The sequence below is a fragment of the Anabrus simplex genome, chromosome 2, assembly GCF_040414725.1.
Source record: "Anabrus simplex isolate iqAnaSimp1 chromosome 2, ASM4041472v1, whole genome shotgun sequence".
Lineage (NCBI taxonomy): Eukaryota > Metazoa > Arthropoda > Insecta > Orthoptera > Tettigoniidae > Anabrus > Anabrus simplex.
This window is the reverse complement of record NC_090266.1, coordinates 1,153,353,877-1,153,378,898: the sequence shown is the minus strand read 5'-3', so window position 1 is coordinate 1,153,378,898 and position 25,022 is coordinate 1,153,353,877. Positions and strand designations below refer to the sequence as shown.

Here is a 25,022-nt window from a genome sequence, read left to right as displayed (position 1 = left end):
TGAACAGTTCTTATCCGGCAAAGAATTGCCTCTGACGTCAAAAGGATCAGACATACATAATTCTATGGCAGCGACTTCTGAAGAAAATGGACTGAGTTGGAACAATTGTATTTCAGTGCGTACTGATGGAGCCCCAGTAATGACTGGTCGAATGAGAGATTTTACTTCATGGTTGAAGCAAGATTTTCCACACATTGCTTTTTTACATCGGGAAGCTTTGGTGGCGAAAACCATTTCGTCAGATTTAAGGAACGTAATGAGCTCGGTTGTTGAAATGGTTAATTACATTAAAAGTAGAGCTCTAAAAATTAGACTTCTCATAGTCATGTGTCAGGAAGCAGGAGCTGTTCATGAAACTCTGGTCCTTCACACCTAAATTCGCTGGTTGTCCAAAGGAAGTGTACTTTCCAGATTTTATGAACTTAGAAATGAGTTATTACAGATATTTGCCTCAGAAAAACCTGAGTTTTCTGACCTCATTAGCGATGAAACTTGGTTTTTACAAAGTTGCATACCTAGCTGGACATTTGAATAATCCCAATGCCAGTATGCAGGGAAAGAAAGAATATTCCTACATCAACTGAAAAATCTGAATGGATTCTTAAGAAAAATTCAACTGTGGAAGTTAAAATTTGAAAAATTGATATTGAAATGCTTCCTCTCACAGCTGATATCGACATTTGTTCCAGTCTGATTTTAGATCATCTTTCTGTTTTGGAGAATAAACTGCATGAACATTTTCCTTCCCTCAAAGTGAACTAATGAAACTGGGTTTGCAATCCCTTTGCAGTTACTGCTGAGGACACAAAACATCTACCATTAGAAGAGGCAGAAGAAATGGCTGAACTTCAAGCCGATCGAACATTGAAGCTGAAATTCAGGGAAAGAAACACTATGTCAGTGAAAAGAGCCCTCACTTGTCAGTGTTATCAGAGCATGCCATATCTTTATTAATACAGTTTTCAACAACATATCTGTGCGAACAGGGATTTTCGGCACTTCCCTGCAATGAAAATAAATTGTGAGCGACTTCTTTCTGTAGACCAAGAATTACAGGTGTGTTTGGGTACGATTCCTCCCCGCATCGAACAGTTGGGCAAAGGTAAACAAAATCACATTTCCCCCTAAATTGCAACAATAGTGTAATACTATTGATAGAGCATCTTATTTTTGAGTTCTTACTGCATGTAGGCTTACACCGTTCTGTAATTAAGCAATTTTTTTCGCGGCACAATCCAACAATTTCACGGCACACACTTTGATAACCCCTGGGCCTAGATTATAGTGTCTCATTCCCCTACTTCACATACCGATTTTCGTTAAATTCTCTTCAACCATTTTCTCGTGATGAACGTACATATACATACATACATACATACATACATACATACATACATACATACATACATACATACATACATACATACATACATACATACATACATACATAAATAGGCCTACAGACAGACAGACATGACGGAAAATTAAGAAGTGCATTTCCTTGTTGCTGTGGATACGACCGATTCAGATATACCATTCTTTTTTTATTCTTAGCAATGTACAGACAAAACTCTTAGCCCATTTTATATATATGGGATATTTATTTCCTCTCATTGTAGAATACTCATATGTAATCTGACAGTGAGTAGTATTTTTGCCGAAGGGCAGAAAAATAATCCAAACATATCCAGAATTAGCAGAACTACAACAGTTGACATTAGGATACTCTGTGTAAATTCCCTCTTGAAGCTCCACCGACATCCAGTGAAGGCCGACTATTTAAATCCATCAGCTCTGAAATGTTATAAGATGAATGATAGCCTGAGCTGAGCACAAATTAAACAAAGTAATAGGCTATAATTTGTAACAATTGTAACAAAGGAACGATGCTACGCTGTACCAGCATGCTGGACCGCACTGCTCTACAACACACATTGCTGTTTGGGAAACTGAAGACTGTTCCTAAGTCAGTCTCTATCCCGCTACTGGTCACCAGCTTATGCCGAATTGACGAGAGGTGTCTGTTTGGTGGGTGCTCCAAGGAGAGTATTCTCGGTATTTGTTAATTTAATTTCTTCGTCCTGCTGAAGTTGAGGCCTGTTCCAAGTCTGCTCTTCGGCCGCGCCGATCACCAGAAAGAGCAGGTACGGCAATACACACATCGCTATAGATATGTAGAATACGATGTGCCACCTGGCAAGGGTTTGCTGAAACATAGAAATAACACATTTAGGTTTCTTTGTGAAATATTAACTACTTTTCGACTGCTACTTTTAATTGAAAGAAGAGTATAACTCATTTTGAGAATTGATGAAAGCTTTATTATCATTACTAGCTGCCCGCCCCGGTTTTGTACGGCAGCAGTTATGAATTTAAGGCTTTCTTATTACTATAGGCATGATTTCTTCGCATTAATTTATGTACAATTTCGCGAAAAGGAAACAATTTTCCGTGCTATTTCGTAAAATAGGCCGTGCCCCATCACTGGAATTTCTCTGTTATAATTTTCTAAAATTATTCATAAAAGGTATCATTTGTGTGATTTGTGTATTATTTGTGTGAAATATAGATACACGAGACACAATAGTGATAACCATTCGTTACTCCTTATGTAATCTTGATTAGGACTTGATTAGGGAACAACGCTCTATAACCCTACATGACAATGCCGATACCTTTGGTTAACATGTAAGCCACGTAAAGTTGTCCAGAAGTAAAGCACTCTCCAGTCGGATCATCCTCAGTCACGTTAAATGTACTTTGTTTATTGTCATACCAAAGTAGACTATGTAGCAAAATAAAATATGAAGCAAGTCAGAGGAAAACCCTACATTGCCCTACCATTAAGGGATTTTCTAGAATATTAAAACAGGGGCTGCCTGGCCGAGGTGGTAAGGGCGTGCTCGGTTCGCCCGGAAGGAAGTCGTAAAATTTAATAAACGAGATTTCCACTTCCGGAGGTGCACATGGACCTGAGGTTCACTCAGCCTACACCAAAATGAGTACCAGGTTAATTCCTGGGGGCAAAAGCGGCCGGGCGTAGAGCTAACCACTCTACCCCATCAAGTGCCGAGGTTGCGGATAGTGGAAGCCTTTACCTTCCACCCCTCGAAGGGGTAATATTGGAATAGTGTTGGGAGTGCCTGGTGTTAGTGTTTCCACTTGACACCCATAGGCAACCTGCGCGTCTGAATGTGGGGATGATGATGATGATGATAATGAGGTAGGGAGATGGTGAAACCTGGTGTCGGCACGTAGCCTACTCCTATCAGATATCACCAAGGGGTCAGCTCAAGGCTCAACGGCTCCATCCGACGGATGAATCAACATCAACAGCGTCGTATGCTCTCAGTCCATATGAACACTGTGGAGAGATCCAGGCTTTTGCAATCTAGTGATTAAAAATTGTGTAACACCTCCTCTCCTATCCTGCCGGCCAACATTGTGATGGCGGAATATTTTTCGACCAACGGGACTCGAACCGGCTAACCACAGTGTCAGACGCTTTAACCATGGCCAGCAGGCGGGCAATTTAAGGTGATAGGCTACTTTTAACCGAGGATTTATCAGATTTCCTTGCATACGGCATTAGTCGTTTTTACTTCAGTAGTGAGCACGAAAAGATTTCATTTTGATGTAACATGTAAAAGGGCCACGTAAAGTTGTCCAGAAGTAAAGTACTCTCCACTGGGATCATCCTCAGTCACGTTAAATGTACTTTGTTTACTGTCATACCAAAGCTTACTTTTACCGGGAATTGGACTCGTCTGAAATCAAAACGTTTACCCTCATAGTACAGATGTATCTGTAATGGTTTAGTCAACGTAATCTAAAAAGAAAAGAAAAAGACGCACGAACTACCGGTTTCTCTTCGACTTGCTTCACTTAAATCGTTACATTTCCGTATTTCAGAATGAAAATTGCGTGGAAAAATTAAAACAACGATATCTCCTAAAGTGTAAATAAAAATTACATGTTGTAAATTACACTTTAACATACATTAGATATTTGATCTGAATAAACACTTCATTTTGATAAGGACTAACTGATTAATTTCAAAATTTCCTTCTATATTTGACGTTGGTATCTTACTACAGACGGATGGCCGTTATTTCTTCGACTTGCTTCACTGAAATCGGTACTGCTCGCCTTCTGTTGGTCATAGATGAATGTTTCTAAACAGAAAACTTTCTCCAGAAATGCTTTATAGAATGGTGTAAACCGAATCAAAACTCATCCAGTGGTTCTCGATATTAGCCGTCACAGACTGACGGACAGGCAGACAATAAATATTAATTAATGGTAATTAATAATACCCCGCCATTTTCACACCAGGCAAATGCTGGGCCTGTACCTTAATTAAGGCCATGGCCGCTTCCTTCCCACTCCTAGCCCTTTCCTGTCCCATCGTCGCCATAAGACCTATCTGTGTCGGTGCGACGTAAAGCAACTAGCAAAAATAAATAATAATAATAAAACCACGCAAGAGGCCGCGCGGTTTGAGTCACGTAGCTATCAGATTGCATCCGGGAGATAGTGGGTTCGAACCCCACTGTCGGCAGCCCTGAAGATGGTTTTTCGTTATTTCCCATTTTAAAACCAGGCAAATGCTGGGGCTGTACACTAATTAAGGCCTTTACTATCCCATAGTCGCCATAAGACCTATCTGTGTCGGTGCAACGTAAAAGCAAATTCCAAAAACGAAAAATATTTTTCAGAAGATAATGCATTTAACGGGGGATAGTTCGTGGACGACTGAACAAATTCAAAACAGCAGGATCTACACTGAACAAAATAAATAAATAGAACACACTGCTGTTAGACAGAGGAAAATGATAGTGATATCCGTGCTCGATTATTACATGTTTTCGAAGAAACGACGAACATTTTTGACTTCTTTGAGAACGTAAGCTATTCCTTAATGGGACTGTTTATTTAATTTGCTCATACTAATAGTAAATGTCTGCACCTATTGGACTTCGTTCTTGTCGATCACGAAACTAGTATGGACTGCCAGTTGCGGCGGTACCTGTCATTACTCTTCTGTACGGGCTTATTCAACTACAGTTAGTGTAAAACGTATTCGGACAACCGCGGGTATCGCGAGGAGACGCCCTAAGATGTGTGAAGACGGGGTATAGTGGTTTAAGAATTGCATTTTCTGTCCACTGACATCTGCATTTATTCATATATAGCAAAACCATACAATGATAGCTGTAATATGTGGTGGGACGGAGAACTGGAACTATGGGAAATATAATTTAATTTTTTTTTTATTTAACGTGTCTGAAGGATTTCATTTTTGGTTGTAACTCTGGACTCTGCTGGAATTTGTTTTATGTAATTGGAACATGTTTGTAATTTTTTTTAAATAAGGAAACATCAAGAAATATTGAACGGTATGAACATTGCAAGATGCAAACAGTGATTTCTTTTGTATGTAAGTTTTATGTACCACTGTATGTCAAAATTGTAATCTGATGTAAAATTTTGTAAGGTGATTTATTTTGAAGCATTCTGTACCGCACGCGCGGTTACCGATGTTGAAACAGGTGATGTAATTTCTCTCGCATCAGTAGGCCAGGAAATGACCATATATGGTCATGCAATTGTATTGGCGAACGGGAAACTAGTGTAACTTTGATCTTATTGGTTAATTGTGATCGGATTATTTCCGGTCTTCTGCCGGCTTCGGAAAAATGATGCGTGTGCTCGGCGTCATTTACATCCCACCGCCCTTGCGAGCACGTGCGCTCGAGGGCTTCCCTCGGTAACTTCAGTTTTTATTGGTAAGTGTTATTTCAGTGTAAATTTTATGTCATTCTCTATGTTTTCAAATTTCGTTTGATTTAATGTTATTCCTTTTGCGTTTTGGTATTTCCTTGCTTAATGTAATTTTTAAAGTTTTTAATTTAACGTGTCCAAGTTTGCCCTAGATTTCCGTTGCCGTAATTTCAGTTCTTTCACTTACTTTCGTTTTAAACAATTTTTCTCCAAGTTACTTAAGTATGTCTTGATTCCGTGTCGTGGAACTGTATTTGTTAAAGTCTTTGAAACACCCTTGATTTGTGAATCAAGGAATAGTAAAATGACGCAGTGGCGGTGAATACACATCAAAACATGGGAACGTGACGGAAAACTTCTAAATTCGCAAAATCAAATCGTACGCTAGGAACTTATAGGCCTAATAATGACAACTAAGACAGGATTGTGGAACGTGCGGGGGCCCTATGAGGTCCATGGGAACGTATTGTAACGGTTCAAATCCCGTTACAAGATGATATCTGTATTTTTATTATTGTATGATTTTATCTGTATTTTATTATTATTATTATTATTATTATTATTATTATTATTATTATTATTATTATTATTATTATTATTATTATTATTATTATTATGTCGGTATTATTATTATGTTATCTGTGATATTGTACTATTATTGTAATTATCCGTTTTATTCAATTTTGCAATTGCCTGTTGCTTGCAAGATTGCACTTAGATGTATACATATATACGTATGTGTAGTATAACACTCAATACCTGTACAGTGAGAATTGTTGTATACATCAGAGATTGGAAGTGACGTTGTTATATTGCGACACCACTGGCGATTCTGCCAAGTCATCGCCACTCCATGGCTACGGCATTGTATTTATTTAGATATGCGCTCACGAGAGTCAGTCGCCGCGGGGCTATTTCACCACTGGATGTAATATCTGTCGCGTAGGTGGGAGTATGTCATTGTTATTTCTGGAGATTACGTAGCGGTGTCAACCAACGTCTATATAAGGTAGCTCCATATTGTAGCGTCAGTCATTACTTATACGGATGTAGTACAGTGAAGTAGTCTACTAGATCAAGAGGCCTTAGTTGGTCCGCCAACCAGTGTGAACGAGAGATGGTGAAGACTCAGTGAGCCATTATTGGTCATTGAGAGAGTGAGACCAAATGGTTGGTCCGTCACTTAGTGGAAGACGCGGACGCAAGGCTTACCAAGGAGTCAGAGAGGGCAACCCTGGACCTGCCAAGAGGTCATACCATATTGACTTACAAAGAAGTCAGATGATATGGAGAAGAAGCAGTCGCAAGGATGTATCACCACGTTAGGCGTGACACATCTACAGTAAACCCCAGAGCAATGGATTACGTCGTAATTACACTCAAAGTGTTGAAGGTACAGTCAAGTGAATCAGTGAGGGAAATATTTCGTATAAATTGTTAAATGTCCGGTCAAGAAGAATCTAAATTCATGCCTAGTTTCTGTCAGTTGCAATGTCATAATTTCATATTTTCATCTGTTTTATCGCAACAAGACTCACTATTTTTTGATATATTATTTAAAGAATATATATTGTTCTATCAAACGAATTCATAGTTTCATTTCTTTGAAAGTAAAATATCTTAACCTCAAAATTAATGGGGAAACCGAACGCCAGTCTCCTTTTCCCAGAACTTATATGGTATGTTGTCAAAAGTAAGCTTATTACCCCACACCCTAGAGATGGTCAAGAGTCTCATTCTATTATTGCTGTACTGAGTGACAGCTGGCGCCCTTCAAATAACGTATGTGTAAGTAAGCAGGTAACTAGTAAGTGTGAGTACAAGGTTCGACGAGTGTGTATTTTATTTAATTAATGTTAATTTTCATAATTTCCATTTTAAATGCAGATATTCAGATTTTCAATATAAATTCAGATTTACATATGTTGTAAAATAAGATTAGTAGTAAGGAACATTTCAGTATGACGTTATGGGGAGAAAAGACTTACAATCATCACCTCGAAACTCATCATATTAACATAATCGAAACCAATATTACAAGAAACAAGTCATGACATAGCAACGGATACTTAATTCACAAATCAAGGGTGTTTCAAAGACTTAAACAAATACAGTTCCACGACACGGAATCAAGACATACTTAAGTAACTTGGAGAAAAATTGTTTAAAACGAAAGTAAGTGAAAGAACTGAAAATTACGGCAACGGAAATCTAGGGCAAACTCGGACACGTTAAATTAAAACTTTAAAAATTACATTAAGCAAGGAAATACCGAAACGCAAAAGGAATAAAATTGAATCAAACGAAATTAGAAAACATAGAGAATGACATAAAATTTACACTGAAATAACACTTACCAATAAAAACTGAAGTTCCCGACGGAAGCCCTCAAGCTCACGCGCTCGCTAGGGCGGTTGGATGTAAATGACGCCGAGCACACGCATCATTTTTCCGAAGCCGGCAGAAGACCGGAAATGGACCGATCGCAATTAACCAATAAGATAAAACTTACACTAGTTTCCCGTTCGCCAATACAATTGCATGACCATATATGGTCATTTCCTGGCCTACTGATGCGAGAGAAATTACATCACATGTTTCAACATCGGTAACCGCGCGTGCGGTTCAGAATGCTTCAAAATAAATCACCTTACACAATTTTACATCAGATTACAATTTTGACATACATAATTGAATAAAACGTACATACAAAGAAATCACTGTTTGCATCTTGCAATGTTCATACTGTTCAATTTTTCTTGATGTTTCCTTATTTAAAAAAAAATTACAAACATGTTCCAATTACATAAAAAAATATTCCAGCAGAGTCCAGAGTTACAACCAAAAATGAAATCCTTCAGACACGTTAAAAAAAACTTTAAAATTATATTTCCCATAGTTCTAGTTCTCCGTCCCACCACATATTACAATAGCGGTAAGACGGCCTGGTAAATCACAATAAGAAAGAAAAAGGTCCGCCTCTGTGGTGTAGTGGTTTGTGTGATTAGCTGCTACCCCCGGAGGGCCGGGTTCGATTCCCGGCCCTGCCACGAAATTTGAAAGTGGTACGAGGACTGAAACGGGGTCCACTCAGCCTTGGGAGGTCAACTGAGTAAAGGTCAGCCATCCTGGAAGTCGTTTTCCGAGGTTTCCCCACTTCTCCTCCAGGCAAATGCCGGGATGGTACCTAACTTAGGCCAAGGCCGCTTCCTTCCCTCTTCCTTGTCTATCCCTTCCAATCTTCCCATCTCCCACCAAGGCCCCGTTCAGATTAGCAGGTGAGGCCTCCTGGGCGAGGTCCTGGTCATCCTCCCCAGTTATATCCCCCGACCCAGAGTCCGAAACTCCATGACACTGCCCTTGAGGTTGTAGAGGTGGGATCCCTCGCTGAGCCCGAGGGAAAAAACAACCCTTGAGGGTAAACTGATTAAGAAGAAGAAGAAGAAGCAAGAAGCAAGAGAAATTCCCTTTTTGCGGCGACAAAAAGGATTCGGACACCTGGATATTTGGAGATTCACGCGGAGATCACGAGTGGGATAAGGTGGTCGTCCTGCCCGACTTACAGTATCAGATGAACGCTAGTGAGTCAACATGGCTCGCAAAGTACGGGAGGCAACGGAATCAGAGCGCAAGGAGATTAAATTGCAACGCTCACTGGAAGACCAAAATCGACTGTGTATGATTTCATTGAACGATTTAGGCACCGGAAAATGGTGGGAAACAAGCCACGTGGTGGGTGCCCTCGCTCCGTCACGGACGCGGACAGGCGGTTCATCGTACGACAGATAAAGAAGGACCCCAAGACCAGTGCCCTTGCAATAACATACGAAATACGCAAGAGAGGAGTGAATGTATCCGTGAGTACAGTGAGTAATCTGTGCCGTGCAGAAGGCTTTCACGGTAGAGTAGCTCGATAAACGGCATGGATAAATGAAGCAAATCGCAACAAGCGACTGCAGTTTGCAAAGGTGCATCTCAATGACTCCTCTGACGTCTGGGACAAGGTTATTTTCAGCGACGAAAGTAAATTTAATATTTTTGGTTCAGATGAACGCCATACAAATAAGGAACTACAACCGGCGAATCAAAAAGCTACGGTGAAACACGGAGGAGGCTCGGTAATGGTGTGGGGCTGTATGAGCACCTCGAGGGCCGGAAAACTTCATGTCATCGACGCCATCATGGGCCATATGAAACACAGTATCAGACGAACTGGTCAGTAGACGAATGCTAGTGAGTTAACATGGGTCGAAAAATACGGGAGACAACGGACTCAGAGCGCAAGTTCATTGTACGGCTGCACAATCAATGTAAAACACTCCGAGAAATTGCAACGCTCACTGGAAGGCCAATCTAGTGGCTAGTGCAGAACAGTTAGGAATTCGTGACAATTTTGTAAGTTATTTCAATATGACCATGATCCGAAGCATGCGACGCTAAACACGCGGCTGTGGTTGCTTTATAACACGCCCAAACCACTACACACGCCACCTCAGTCGCCAGACTTAAACCCCATCGGAAACCTGTGGAGTTTTCTCGAGAAGGCAATCTGGAAGAGAGACATTTCGAGTCAAACAAGCCTCATAATAGCACAACAGGAGGAATGGGATAAAATACCAACATCGTTAACCAAATACCTTGTCAGATCAATGCCAAACGGTCGTGAGGCTGTAATAAAGGCCAAGGGCCACGTAACAAAATATTAAGTTTGTGATATTTGGACAATATCAGGACCCTGCCGTGCATTAAATCACATTTATACTAGAGTGTCCGAATAGTTTTTGTCACCGCAAAAAGAGACTCTTCTTTCTTATTGTGAGTTACCAGGCATTGTTTGTAATTTTTTTTTTTGCTATGTGTGAATAAAAGCAGATGTCAGTGGACAGGAAATGCTATTCTTAAACCGCTATGTCCCCGTTTTTACGCATCTTAGGGCGCCTCCTCACGATAGCCGCGGTTGTCCGAATACTTTTTACACTAGCTGTATGTTGACCACCTAAAATATCTTGTGATACGTTAAAGATATAGACATTCTGATTTCAAATGGAGACGAAATGGACAGTGTTTTATGAGCCCATTAATACAATCAAAGAATTTCAACACATGATATATATGTTCAACGGATCAGAAGATATTTGAGGTGGACAAACTAGTAAACCCAGTAGCTATACTGTATATTGGTGTCTATCGACTGAAGCGGTGTTCCCACCCGATCATTGCGGCTGTCAAAAGGAAGGGAGTATAGGATATACACAGTGGGTAAAATAAGTATTACTGGGCGAGTTGGCCGACCGGTTAGGGGCGCGCAGCTGTGAGCTCGCATCCGGGAGATAGTGGGTTCCAATCCCACTGTCGGCAGCCCTAAAGATGGTTTTCTGTGGTTTCCCATTTTCACATCAGTCAAATGCTGGGGCTGTACCTTAATTAAGGCCACGGCGCTTATTTCCCATTCCTAGGCCTTTCATTTCCATCGTTTCCACGTAAAGCAAATAGCAAAAAAAAAAAAAAAGAATAAATTATTCATATAGAGTACTTAGTTTTCGAAGTATGCTTATTCTGCTGTAATGTTGTTAACAAATCATTTTTTCGTTACGTGTACGCCAGTGTTAGGTCTTTATACGGTCATTCTGGTATACGTAATATACATACGCTACCACTTTACTGCTTGCCCAGCAAATGTCAGTGTTCACAAGCGGCACTAGTGTGCAATGGGGCGCCGATGGGGTGACTTGATTACCGGTGTTAAAGATACGTAGAATTGTTTCTTGCTGGCAAGAAGGAAAATTGCTGCCAGACTGACTTGATCTCATGCGACTGTCCGGTGGGGCTCTGATGTCTATAAAAGTCATGTGTTATCCCCTGTCTTTATTGCCTTTATGTCCGGCTCCATGGACGACCTTTGGTCCAAGGAGTCCGGGTTCGATTCCAGACCGATTCGGTGATTTTAACCTTAACTGGTTAATTTCTCTTGCTCGGGAGTGGGCCGTTTGTGTCATTCATTAGATTTTTTTTTTTGCTAGCTGCTTTACGTCGCACCGACACAGATAGGTCTTATGGCGACGATGGGACAGGGAAGGGCTAGGAGTGGGAAGGAAGCGGGCGTGGCCTTAATTAAGGTACAGCCCCAGCATTTGCCTGGTGTGAAAATGGAAAACCACAGGAAACCATTCTCAGGGCTACCGACAGTGGGGTTCGAACCTACTATTTCCCGAATACTGGCTACTAGCCGCACTTAAGCGACTGCAGCTATCGAGCTCGGTCATTCATTAGAATTCATCTTAGGTGGGGCCACATGTATACTGACACGCAGGTCGCCTACAGGCCGTCAGTACGAAAAAAACATGCACCAGACTTCTACGTAAGCCGTACGTCATTGTCATTATTATCGCTTTTATTGGTTGTTAATGTAAATGCGTTGATTCTCGTCACAATTTGGTGATTTCTATGTGTTATGTAAATGCATATTTCGATCGTAAAAGCGATGGTAAAAGCGTCACGTGTCTTGTCATATTTAGCCCCCAAAGTAATCTAAATGTCCGCCTCAGTGGTGTAGTGGTTAGTGTGATTGCCACCCCTGAGGGCCCCGGCACGACTCCTGGCTCTGCCGCGAAATTTGAAAAGTGGTACGAGGACTGAAACGGGGTCCACTCTGCCTCGGGAGGTCAACTGTGTAGAGAGGAATTCGATTCCCACTTCAGGCATCCTCGAAGTGGTTTTTCCGTGGTTTTCCACTTCCCCTCCAGGAAAATGCCGGGATGGTTCCTAACTCAAAGCCTATACCTTCAAATCTTCTCATCCCCCACAAGGCCCCTGTTCAGCACAGCATATAAGGTCACCTGGGATAGGTACTGGTCCTCCTTCCCATATGTATCTCCGACGAAAATGCTCACGCTCATCCTAGCTTATTTTCTGAACCAGCACTCTACTTCTGCTATTCTTACCTGGCCTTTGAGGATTGCCCCGTACAGCAGAGGAGCCACGATTCCCGTCATGCTGGACACTGTCAAGCTGATCCCGTTGGTGGCGCCCGCGAAGTTCGGAGCCAGGTCCAAGAGATTGGTTACTGAGCCACCGTAGTAGGCGTTCTGCAAGAGGCCGGTGAGTACGAGGCACGTGATGATGGCGGTGGTTCGGCAGCCCAAGAACACGATCAGCAGCAGCAGGATGGCGGGACCTATACAAGCTGAGGACAGAATATATCTATAGTCCGTTTGATGTGTTGAAGTAACGTGAGGCGGTAGTGGAGGGATAAGAGCTACCCGATGTCTCAAAACATATTCGCAGTATCAATTCTGCATTTCTGTACAAAGAATTTGATTTCTTATTTTAAAATATGTTTAAAAAATTAATGCCGTCCTGATTAAAATAATGCAGAAATGTTCTCAATCAGTCGCCCAGGTGGTAGATTCCCTATCTGTTTATGATCTAGACTTTTCTTAAATAATTGCAAAGAATTTGGAAATTTATTGAACATCTCCCTTGGTAAATTATTCCAATTCCTATCTCCTCTTCCTATAAACGAATATTTGCCCCACTTTGTCCTCTTGATTGCAACTTTATTTTCACATTGTGATCTTTCCTACTTTTTAAAACACCACTCAAACTTATTCGTCTAATAATGTCATTCTACGGCATCTCTCCAGTGACAGCTCGGAACATACCACTTAGTCGAATAACCCGTCTCCTTTCTCCGAAGTCTTCCCAATCCAAAGATTGCAACATTTTCGTTGTCGGAAATCACTGAGAATAAGTCGAGCTGCTTTTCTTTGGATTTTCTTCCAGTTCTCGATTCAAGTAATCCTGGTGAGGGTCGCATACACCGGAACCATACTCTAGTTGGGGTCTTCCCAGAGACACTTATGCCCTCACCTTTAAATCCTTACTACAGCCCCTGAATACCCTCATAACCATGCGCAGAGATATGTACACTTTATTTACAATACCGTTTATGTAATTACCCCAATGAAGATATTTCTATAGCCCTTTATTAACACCTAGGTACTTACAGTGATCCACATAAGGAACTTCCACCCAATCAACACAGTAATTAAACCTGAGAGGTCTTTTCCTATCTGTGAAACTTACAACCTGACTTTTAACCCCGTTTTTCATCATACAATTGCCTGCTGTTCATCTCACAACATTGTCGAGGTCTTTTTGCAAACACAGCAACAGTTTTATTAAGGTTTTAATATATTTTTTTTCCGTTAGAGATGGGCCACTGTAAATTTCCAACTCGTGACGATTATTGTGCGCGGTAGACTACTGACGGAGGAAGGGAACAAGGGAGATTTCGCAGCCAAACTATATCCCAGAATGAGACAGCGCTTGTTGACGTGCAAACGACTTCACCATGCCTGCTAATTGTAGCTTTGTTGAAGGAATTATTTCCTGAGGGGATGAGGAAGTGAAATCTGTTCATCCTACTTTACTGATAATATTAATACATGGTTCATTTTTAGCCGAAAGACAAGTTGTTGGTATGTGCTTTACGTCGCACCGGCTCTGATAGGTCTTATGGCGACGATGGGATAGGAAAGGCCTAGGAGTGGGAACGAAACGGCCGTGGCCTTAATTAAGGTACAGCCCCAGCATTTGTCTGGTGTGAAAATGGGAAACCACGGAAAACCATCTTCAGGGCTGCCGACAGTGGGTTTCGAACCCACTATCTCCCAGATGCAAGCTCACCGAAAGGAAAGTAGGTAAGCTGTACTTAGTATTTACATAACAATATTAAATACACCTTGTTATAGCTGACCTAGACAACTATGAAGTTTTTCTCTTATTATATTACGATACGTGATATTGTAACAAGGAACGTCATTTACTGTAAGTTCGGTAAATACATTTAGTGACTGCGATATCAGTAATATTTAATAGAATGTCATCTTTGAAGTCAAACGCAAAAGCAAGAAGCTGTATGCACACGCGAAGGAGATAATTTATAAAGTGACGAAGTTCAAGGAAAGAGAAGCCAAGCGGGGATCACGGCGAATCCTCTTGGCCGTTTTTCTTCACTTCCTAGACAGAGGCCACCATCTTACCGTCAGATAGGTTCTCAATTGTAATCACGTAGACAAAGTGGACCTCGAACTGGCCCTAAGATCCAGGTAAAAATCCTTGACCTGGCCGGGAATCGAACCCGGGGCATCGGAGTTGTTGCTAAATGTCTAGATTTGTCGGTAGTAACGAAAAACGCCTGGTTTCCCACGCTGAAGTTGGCCAGTGGCAGAATGATGCCAGGTTTCCTCGTAAAATGAGAGCACTGTTTAAGCCTGAACTGTAGCCTATAATTTAATAAAATTCCACCAGTCGAACTACAGAATGTTCAAAACTGACGGTATTTTATCAATGGTAGGACACTCTGTGTTTCTCGTACTGTCTTATAATTCTGACTGAAGTTCCATTGAATTGGTACAGGTAATAATTGAAGGTAAGGAGCCGATGAACTTCGATATTAGGCCCCTTAAAACAACAAGCATCATTATCATTAATTGAAGGTGTTGTAGTAAACATGCCTCCCGTAAGTACAACCCCTCGTCCACGTCGTGGGAGGTGGGCAGCGGCATGAAGTAGGGGATTGCCTGTAGGGGTGATGTACAGTGGGGACTGTGTGTGCTTCAGGACCGCTACGGTAGCTGTGAAGACCCTTCAGGAACCCTGAAAAGTGACGGGGCTCTGGTGAAGTTCTCAATGGCAGATGCGGCGAGAACCTTTGGAACGGCAAATCTGGCAGACGAGGCAACCCTTTTTCCTTGGGGTTGAAAAAGTGGGGGAAACCACTGCCTTGTGGTGAAGAGGGATCTTCAAAGGCTAAGGGAGACGAGCCCTACAGAAAACGGCAGGCTTGGAGGCTCAGGTGCTGTGGGCTAGTAACTCGCACATCTTAAATCCACTTATTAAAGAAACTGAAGCGAAACGAAACCGGATGGATACCTCGATGACGAACTTTGGCCCAAAACGGAAAATGAGAATTGGTTGTTGGAATGTTAGAACTTTGACAGAAGAAGGTAAACTAAAGCAGGTTGAGAAAGAGATGCAAAATTATGGCTTGGAAATTCTTGGTTTAAGTGAAGTGAGGTGGTGCGATTTTGGAGAGATCATGACGCAAAATGGGAATACATTCATTTATTCTGGACAGTCTGGGGAGGATGCTGAACGGAAAAATGGAGTGGGTATGTTGCTAAATAGGACATCCAAGAACAGTTTAAATGAATGTAGTTCCATCTCAGACAGAATGATGACAGCTAGATTTCAAGGTAAAATTCGAAATGTAACAATAGTAGTTTGTTATGCACCAACAGAAGTATCTGATGCCGACATGAAGGATCAATTTTATCATCAGTTGAATGAAACTATGAAGAATATAAATAAAAGAGATATTGCTATTTTTATGGGTGATATGAATGCGAAGATTGGATCAAATACTGAGGGACTAGAGCATGTGATAGGGAAACATGGATTAGATGAGATGAATGATAATGGAGAGAGATTTGTAATTTGTGTGTCAGCCAGGAAATGGTGATTGGAGGGACAATCTTTCCTCACAAAAGGTGTCATAAGGTCACATGGGTATCACAAAATAGAAAATCAGATCGACCATGTAGCTATTAGCAAGAAATTTAGAAGATCATTGACAGATGTGAGGAATAGAAGAGGAGCTGATGTTGGTAGTGATCCTCTTCTAGTAGTAGCTGAGTTTAAATTGAATATAAAGGCTGCATCGAAGAAGTTTGCAACAAGAAAAAAGAGGTTCAACATACAAAGGTTAAACAGTGAAAAAAGGGGGAAAGAATTTTGTCTGGGGTTGAAAAATCGGTTTGAAGTCCTTTAGAATCTCGAAAAAGAGGAAGAGTTGAGAGTGGAAAGAACTTGGGAAAATGTTAAGAACACTTATATACAAACATGTGAAAAAGTAATTGGTTATAGGAGCTATCAACAGAAAGACTGGATGTCCGAAGAAACATGGGACCTAATTGAAAAACGAAAAGAGGCAAAAGCTATAGTAAATCAAAGCAGAACAAGACATCAGAAGTCAGAAGCCCAAAGGAAATACTCGGAAATTGACAAAATGGTTAAAAGGAGTGTGAGAAGCGATAAAAGAAGATGGATTGACCAGCAGGCACACATTGCAGAGGTAGCTGAGAAGAAGGGTGATATGAAACAACTCTATACTATTACAAGGAAGTTGTCAAAGGGAGGTTATAGCAAGAGTAAACCAGTGAGGGATAAGCAAGGAAATATGCTGTTATCACAAAAAGAACAATTGAGAAGATGGCAAGAGTATTTTTCAGAAATTTTAAACAATGATGATGGAAATGAGCAGGAAATGCAAGAAGAAGTAAATGAAGACTTAGATAGTGAGGGCTCAAGAATAAAGCTAGATCCCCCAACAACGCATGAAGTTAGGTTAGCATTGAAACAATTAAAGAATGGTAAAGCAACAGGTATAGATAATATAGCTCCAGAAATACTAATTGTGGATCAAGAGGCCACCATTAATTTGCTGCTACCATTACTGGGAAAAATATGGAATGAAGAGAAAATTCCAGCTGATTGGAAAGAGGGCTTGATCGTGAAACTCCCCCACAGAAAAGGTGATACCACAGTGTGTAAGAATTGGAGAGGAATAACACTACTGAGCATACCAAGTAAAATTCTCTCTAGGATAATTCTAAACAGAGTAAAGGACTCAATTAAGCAGTGTCTTCAAAAAGAACAGGGCTGTTTCCGTACACAACGCAGCTGTGTTGATCTAATAAATACGCTAAGAATAATTCTAGAGCAAAGTAATGAATGGCAGGCCACATTGTACTTGACATTCATAGACTTTGAGAGAGCGTTTGATTCAGTAAATAGGGCCGTAATGTGGAAGACCTTGGTGAAATATGGAGTACCGGATAAGATCTTGAATCTCATGAAGGCAATGTACATGAGGGAAAACTTTCAGATTATGCGAATGTCAAAAGTAGAGTTCGCCAGGGATGCGTTCTTTCACCAACATAGTTGTGCTCGATAATGTCATGAGAAAAATGTTGGATGGAAGGAAAAAAGGAATACAATGGGGAATGGGGGAAAGACTGGAAGATTTAGAATTTTCAGATGATATTTGTCTTTTGTCTTCAAGAATTAGTGGTATGAAACACAAGTTAGAAGGATTACGGAAGGAAGGAGAGGCTGCAGGATACGATATAAATGTTGTTAAAACTAAGGAAATGAGAGTAAATGCTAAATTGATGAAATATTGTTTGTGGCAGGAGAAGAGATTGACGAGGTTAAAACATTTACCTATTCCATATGCTGCGAGATTAACTGCATTGTCATATCATATTTGTTCATTTGAATTTGTTTCAGATTTTTCTTTTCTAATTTGTTGATACATGTTTTTGCACTTTGGGCATTAGTCAAGTTTCAGAATGTAAGACATCGTCGTAAGAAACTTTCCAATACCAGAACATTCTTCGCATATTCCAGTAGGCCTAATCCCTGCTATCCTTCCATCTCACTCCAAATACAGCTTTTTCCTTTTCACTCCTTCTAAATTAAAGTCCTTCACTAAACATCCTTGACTTACCGGTAACTTCCTGCAAGGGTATCCTAACGCACAAGGCTTGCCTCTGTTCTCGTCTCAATGAATCGTACGTAAACACGCAGATAACGACAAAACCTGGCGAGTTGGCCGTGCGGTTGGAGACTCCCAGGTGTGAGCGTGCATCCCGGAGATAGTGGGTTCGAACCCAACTGTCGGCATCCTTGCCTGAATTTGACAGGTGTAAAAATGGAAAACCATCTTCAAGGTTGACGACAGTGGTGTTCAAACCCACCATCTCTCGTATAAGAGATGATAGCTGCGTGATCCAAAACCCGGAGCCACTTCCTCGTTTATACATAACATAGCGTAACAGAAAATACGTAGATTTAGAACGTACGGCGCCACCATTTGCATGACATAAGACGTCACATGCATCTGTGGAGGCCGCAGTGAAACATACATTGTACATCCGTCCACGTGCACCGTTACAGCAGTGCTCACGGATTAACGCATTTGAATTACCCGCCAGTGACTTCACTCGGTTGTCTTCGGAAGAAAAGCGAAAGCAACTGCTCCGCTCCAACCGATCCCAGCACTAGTTTCAGCCCTGAAGATACCATTCCGTAGTTCGCCTAATCCTATCGCTTTCCCTTCATTGCTTCGCCGAAAACCCTTGATATGTTAGTGCGACGTTAAACTATTCATAAATAAATAAAAAAACAACTAACTGCTTCTACGAGTGAACCGGTGGTATAACTGAAACTCCACTATTGGCATTGTACTGCATTAAACCGGTCTCTGCTCAGTCTGAGGACTGTAAAAGGTTCCGTCATCAAAAGATCAAAATCGGAGACATGTAGGAGTTACTAAAAATAGACGAATGTTTTACCGCCTCAACTTTTGTCTGCCAAGAATGTTCGACAACTACTCTCTCCTGATTATCTGTGTACTGGTTATCTTAATGTTTCGCGCAGGATGTTTTAAAGCAAACTTCTTTCACGTCACAGCGACACAGATAGGTCATCATTTAGGCCCTTATTAACCGTGCGGACCTCTGTAGGCTTTATGTCTGGTATGCCATTGCCAGGCCTCCATTGTCGTTTGAAAGTTGAGGCTTTTCAACGTATCTCATGGGTCCTTCGTTCTTTTTCGTCATCGTCAGAAATATCGTGAGTTACACATTGATTGTCAGTTGAGTCTGCGAAGGCCCCAGCTTTATCGTAAGGGGAGAATACTAGACCATGGCGGCCATGAATTGCGCGCCGGGAGGAGGGGGGGGGGGGGGGGGGGGTAGTCCTATTACGAGTAATCCGGCAAAATTCGCGATCTGACTCGTTTTCAGAGAGATTACGGCATGGTTCCTCCAATTTTTCTTCCTTTCCAGCAAACGATTGCGTACTTCCCGGGATAATTCCTGAGATTCCGCCCGGACAGTTGGGTAGCGAAATTCTTGCCATCTTTTCCCGTAGGTATTTTTGATATGGATCAAATCCTTAAGGAGATCCAGCGTGGTGTCGTCATGGAAGCCATGGCGGTACTGGAACCTCGTTCGTATTTATGTCTCGGCCTGGACCCGTTTCCAGCGCGGTTGGCACATTTTAACGACGGTTCAGAAAATTATTATTATTATTATTATTATTATTATTGTTATTATTATTATTATTACTATTATTATTATTATTATTATTATTATTATTATTATTATTATTATTATTATTATTATTATTATTATTATTATTATTATTATTATTATTATTATTATATATAATACGCTGGGGCCATCAAGGACCACGTTAAGTCTTGTTGCATTTGACACTGAACTTGGCCTTTTTTAGAGCCCAAATTTCCCTCATTCTTTGTGAGTGGGCCTGCTTACGCTCCTCTGTCCAAGGGGCACCGTGTCTTCTCTTGGGTTGCTCGTCTCGGTTTAGCCCGTTCGTCAATATTTTCTTGGGGAAGAGATCTCTGTTAAGGGCGTCTTCAGCTGAGATATGTAGCATTTGCAGGTCTTCTTTGGTATTTCTAAACCAGGGAATTGTGGTTTTGGGGTTTGAATCAAAAAAGTGAAAGATTTCTTTTGTTAACTTTCTTCGTCCATTCTTTTCAGATGACCGTAAAATCGTGCCCGTCTTCTTCTGCTTGTGTCTGTAATTTTCTCTATTTTGGTGTAGACTTCCTTGTTGGATCTCTTTTGATGGATTCCATTTCTGTACTTTGATCCCAAGATTCCTCTCACAATTTTGCGTTCTCTTTTCTCCAGTTCTTCAAGGAGTCCTTTGTTGGCATTTAGAGACAGGGTTTCGGCTGCATATAGAACTACTGGCTTCAGAACTGTTTCATAGTGACGTAGCTTGGTGTTTTGGGAAAGGCATTTTTTGTTGTAGATTGTGCGGGATGTTTGGTAGGCTATTTCCAGTTTGCGTACTTGCTCCTGAAGTGCTTCTTTGTCCAGTCCATTTTTCATGATGATCTCACCCAGGTATTTGAATTTGTCTACTCGGGTGATGTCCCCGTATTTTGTATGGAGTTTTGGTGGAGCCTCTTTGATGTTAGTCATTACTTCTGTTTTCTCAAACGATATCTGCAAACCAGTTTGTTCGGCAATTTCCTTTAAAATTTCAACTTGAGCTCTAGCGGTTTCTATGTCGTTTGAGAGAACAGCAATATCATCGGCAAATGCTAAGCAGTCAGTTGCGATCCCCTTGGATTTGTTTCCTATTCTCAATGGACTGTAGTTGGTTTCCTGTAATCTCACCCGCCAGGTTCTGATGATCTTTTCAAGAACACAGTTGAAGAGTATAGGGGATAGCCCATCACCTTGTCGGACACCTGTTTTGATGTCAAAGGAATGCGAGAGACATCCGTGGAACTTCACCTTGGATTTTGTATGGGTCAGGGTGGCTGCAATTAATGCCAGCAGTTTCAAATCAACTCCAAATTAATTTAAGATGTTTAGCAGGACTTCCCGGTCAATGGAGTCGTACGCTTTCTTAAAGTCCACAAAGACAGACACATACTGCTTGGACCTTAGTGTACAATATCTGATGATCGTTTTGAGATTTTGGATCTGTTCAGCTGTTGAGCGACCTTTTCTGAACCCTCCTTGGTATTCACCTATTTGATGTTCGACATCTGCTTCCAAACGCTCCAGGATGGCAAGTGATAGAATTTTGTAAGTCACGGGTAGCAAAGATATTCCTCTGTAGTTGTTGATGTTCTTCATGCTGCCTTTTTTGTGTAATGGATGGATCAAAGCTATTTTCCAATCTTCGGGTAGGGTCTCCTTGTTCCAAATTTCTTCTATTTGCTTTTGCAAGATATCAAGTGATTCCTCTGGGGCATATTTCCATAGTTCTGCTACTACTGAGTCTTCCCCCGGCGCTTTGTTATTTTTGAGACGGGCAATATGGCGCTTGATTTCATCTCTGTCGGGTGGTCTGGAATCTGGGTACCTGAGTAAGGGTTCCTTGGTCTCAATGGCGCTTTGCGGTTTAGAGCAATTAAGTAAATTCTTGAAGTAATCTGCCAGAATGCTGCAATTTTCTTCATTTGACGTCGCCAGTGTGCCGTCCTTTCGCTCAAAGCATAGAGATGGTGGTTTATAGCCAGTGAGTTTGCGTTTGAAGGCTCTGTAGTACTCTCTGCTTTCATTCTTCCTAAAGTTTTGTTCTATCTTTTCAATGAGAGATTTTTCGTATTTACGTTTCTCAGTTCTGAACACCCTAGCTGCTTGGGTACGTTGGGTTTTGTAGGTTTCCCAATCATTTTCTGATTTCGTAGAGTAGTACTGTTTTCACGCATTGAGTCTTTCTTGGAGGACTGATTCGCAGGTACCATTCCACCAGGCATGCGTTTTGCTTCTCTTGATTTCTGCAACGTCTTTGACAGCCTGAACAAGGAGACTTTTGGCGTTGTTAAAGTCACAGTCATTTGGTCTAGCCTTCTCCTGGAACTCCTCGACCCTTTGCCGAAGTTTATCATTGTCGAAGCGTGTGATCTGTTTGGTTGTCTTCCTTGTGTTTACGGGAATTGGTTTGAATTTGATAAGAGACATATAATGATCTGAGGCCACATTGATGCCTTTCTTTACCTTGACATTCATAATCTCAGGGCTGTTTCTCCTGGAGATTGCAACATGATCAATTTGGAACTCTCCGAGAGCTTGGACGGGAGAACGCCAAGTCATTTGCTTTCTGGGTAGATGGCGAAAATGGGTCGACATGACCTCCAGGTTGTGATTTTCGCAAATGGACACCAGCCTTTTGCCGTTGGGATTGGTTCTTTTGTGAGCAGGGTAATTTCCTATAACTTTCTTGTACTTCTGTTCACGACCTAGTTGGGCATTGAAGTCACCCAAAAGAAGCTTGACATGGTGTTTGGGGATTTTGTTTAATTTTTCATCCAGTAGGTCCCAGATATTATCAACGTCTGGATCAGACTTGTTCTTATCGTTTGTAGGAGCATGTGCGTTAATTAGGGCGTAGGTTTTGTTCGCGCATTTTATTGTGAGTATAGACAATCTGTCATTCACAGGTTCGAAATTTGCAACCGATTTAAGGATCTTGGTTCTAACAGCAAACGCGTTTCCAAGCATCACAGCTCCATTGAGGATTCCTCTTTGCGCTTTGCTCTTGAAAAATCGGTAGCCTTCGGATTCAAAACTCTCTTCATCTGGGTACCTTGTTTCCTGTAGGGCCATTATGGATATCTGATTTTCGTGAAGAGCTTTGGTGAGGGTTTTCAGCTTGCCAGTTTGTGTAAGTGAATTTACGTTGAAAGTTGCTAGAAAGGTTTTAGATTTTGGCCTGAGTTTTTGACTCTTCGGGGTACACCGAGACGCTCCGACTCGTTTCTTGCATGATGTCGAGTCTCCCCCAGAATCCGAACGAGACTCGTGCGCCGTGGCGTTCACGACGAGGGATTTATCCGAAGATTTACCCCCTGGGGTATGTTTCTTTAAATGTTGTGCCATCATGCTTTTTGACTTGACTTTGCTTTGGACGGGTACCCATCCTTTTACAACTAGGGTTGTTAGCCCTAGAGGTTGCCTCAAGATGTTTTCTGGCTTCTGGTCATTTACCAGTCTTCGCCGTAACCCTGGCAAGGGACCAATTTTTTTTCACGGTGGTATTTTATTTCCCTACTACCCTCTGACTCTGCTGGCGGCAGAGCCAGCGAGCTTCCCCAATTCCAATGGGACGCGCCCGATGGAGGTAACCGGTAAATCCCCACACGGGTTATTATTATTATTATTATTATTATTATTATTATTATTATTATTATTATTATTATTATTATTATTATTCTGGACCGCGCCCGTTTCCTGCGGACACCGCACATTTAGACGACGATCCAGATGCTTACTATTACTATTATTATTGTTATTAATCTGGACGTGTTGGCGTGACGTACCATCTCGATTTGGCAGGATGTTACCTCGGCCAATACTGCCATTATTGGCAATAATACCGCTGCCATTGTCGCACGTAACAGACTTTACTGCTTACTCTTAACGGCTAAGAGTAAAATATATGGCTTGTGCGCATGCGTAGAGGTAACGCGCATGCGCAACAAGACATAGTGCACTCGAACAGTCAAGGAAAAAAGTTTATACTAAGAAAATAACTAACACATGGGACAAGCAGATAGTTCTGCGTATGTGAGTAAAATGGTAGGCTCACGTGCCAATATACAACTGTTGTGTGTGTTTAAACACACATTCCCTGATGTTATGTACCCTCTTCATTGGAGAAGAGAGGTGTGCGTAGGGGAATGTGTGTAGGGGAATGCATTGTGCGTGGAGGGGAACGGACAGCATGCATCCTCTACCAAGTAGCGGAAGTGAGCAAGATGGCGACACACTTGACAATTTTGAATGCGTGCGACCTATATTTTGTGTCTAGAACTTTCATTGCCGGCTGTTATCTTACCTTGTTCATGAATTTCAAATCTGCATGTATTTTGTAATGAACATAAAGATTTGAACAGTCAGCATACAATCTCTTGTGTTCTGAACAGAAAAGAACATCTACATGTTTATTTTTGACGAATTAACCTCGCCATTTTCACACTTCTTACAGGAGTCGGTAATTGCGACAATTTGAAAGGGAGATTGTGTGGTTAGGATAGCGTTTATGGGTAAGGTTAAGTTAAAACACGTGTTAATCTCACCTATAAGTTACCTTATGTGTTCAACTCCTTCAAGGGGAGTCATTAATTATCGCGTGGGAGGTTAGGTTAGCGTTTCTACGAGAATTGGGCAAAAGTCATGGCAACTATTTTTTTTCTTGTAGATATGTGAACAGGTCACAAACGTATATGTGTCGTGTGGAAGTTCTGCAGGCATAGCGGGTATGCAGAACAACAGATGGCTCTGTGATAGATGGTATAGATGCGAGCTGAAGAGATGACTAGCGGGACGTGAGGTGGGACACGGGGGAGCAGCTTCCTCTCTCTGTCGTCTCGGTTATGGCTCTTCCTAAAAGTATCGTCAGCCAGCCAGCCAGCAGCCAGTCTCCCTTTAATGATACAAGTGGCCAGTCGAACAGTTCGGTAGTGTTGATCTTGTCTGTGTGTTGTAAGTGTTGAACAGCGATTTATATATTCAGGCTTACATAACTGTGTTATAAAACATTTATGTTATTATAGTGCTACTTTGTATTACTATTATGGAACCCTGCCGGAAGAAAGGAAAGACTATCCACAG

The 25,022-nt window shown here is 41.4% G+C and overlaps 1 protein-coding gene across 2 annotated transcripts in view; it reads right to left on the bottom strand.

Annotated features, from left to right (window-relative positions):
* Positions 1–1,530: 1,530 nt before the first annotated feature.
* Positions 1,531–25,022, bottom strand: part of LOC136863816 (sialin) — a 420,132-nt gene continuing 396,640 nt past the window's right edge. For both annotated transcript variants that reach the window (XM_068225912.1, XM_068225911.1), the window contains 2 exons: positions 12,726–12,967; positions 1,531–2,207 (listed from right to left, as the gene is read on the bottom strand). In XM_068225912.1, coding sequence (XP_068082013.1) covers positions 1,998–2,207; positions 12,726–12,967 — 452 coding nt within the window. In that variant the 3' untranslated portion in view covers positions 1,531–1,997. The remainder of the gene's footprint in view (positions 2,208–12,725; positions 12,968–25,022) is intronic.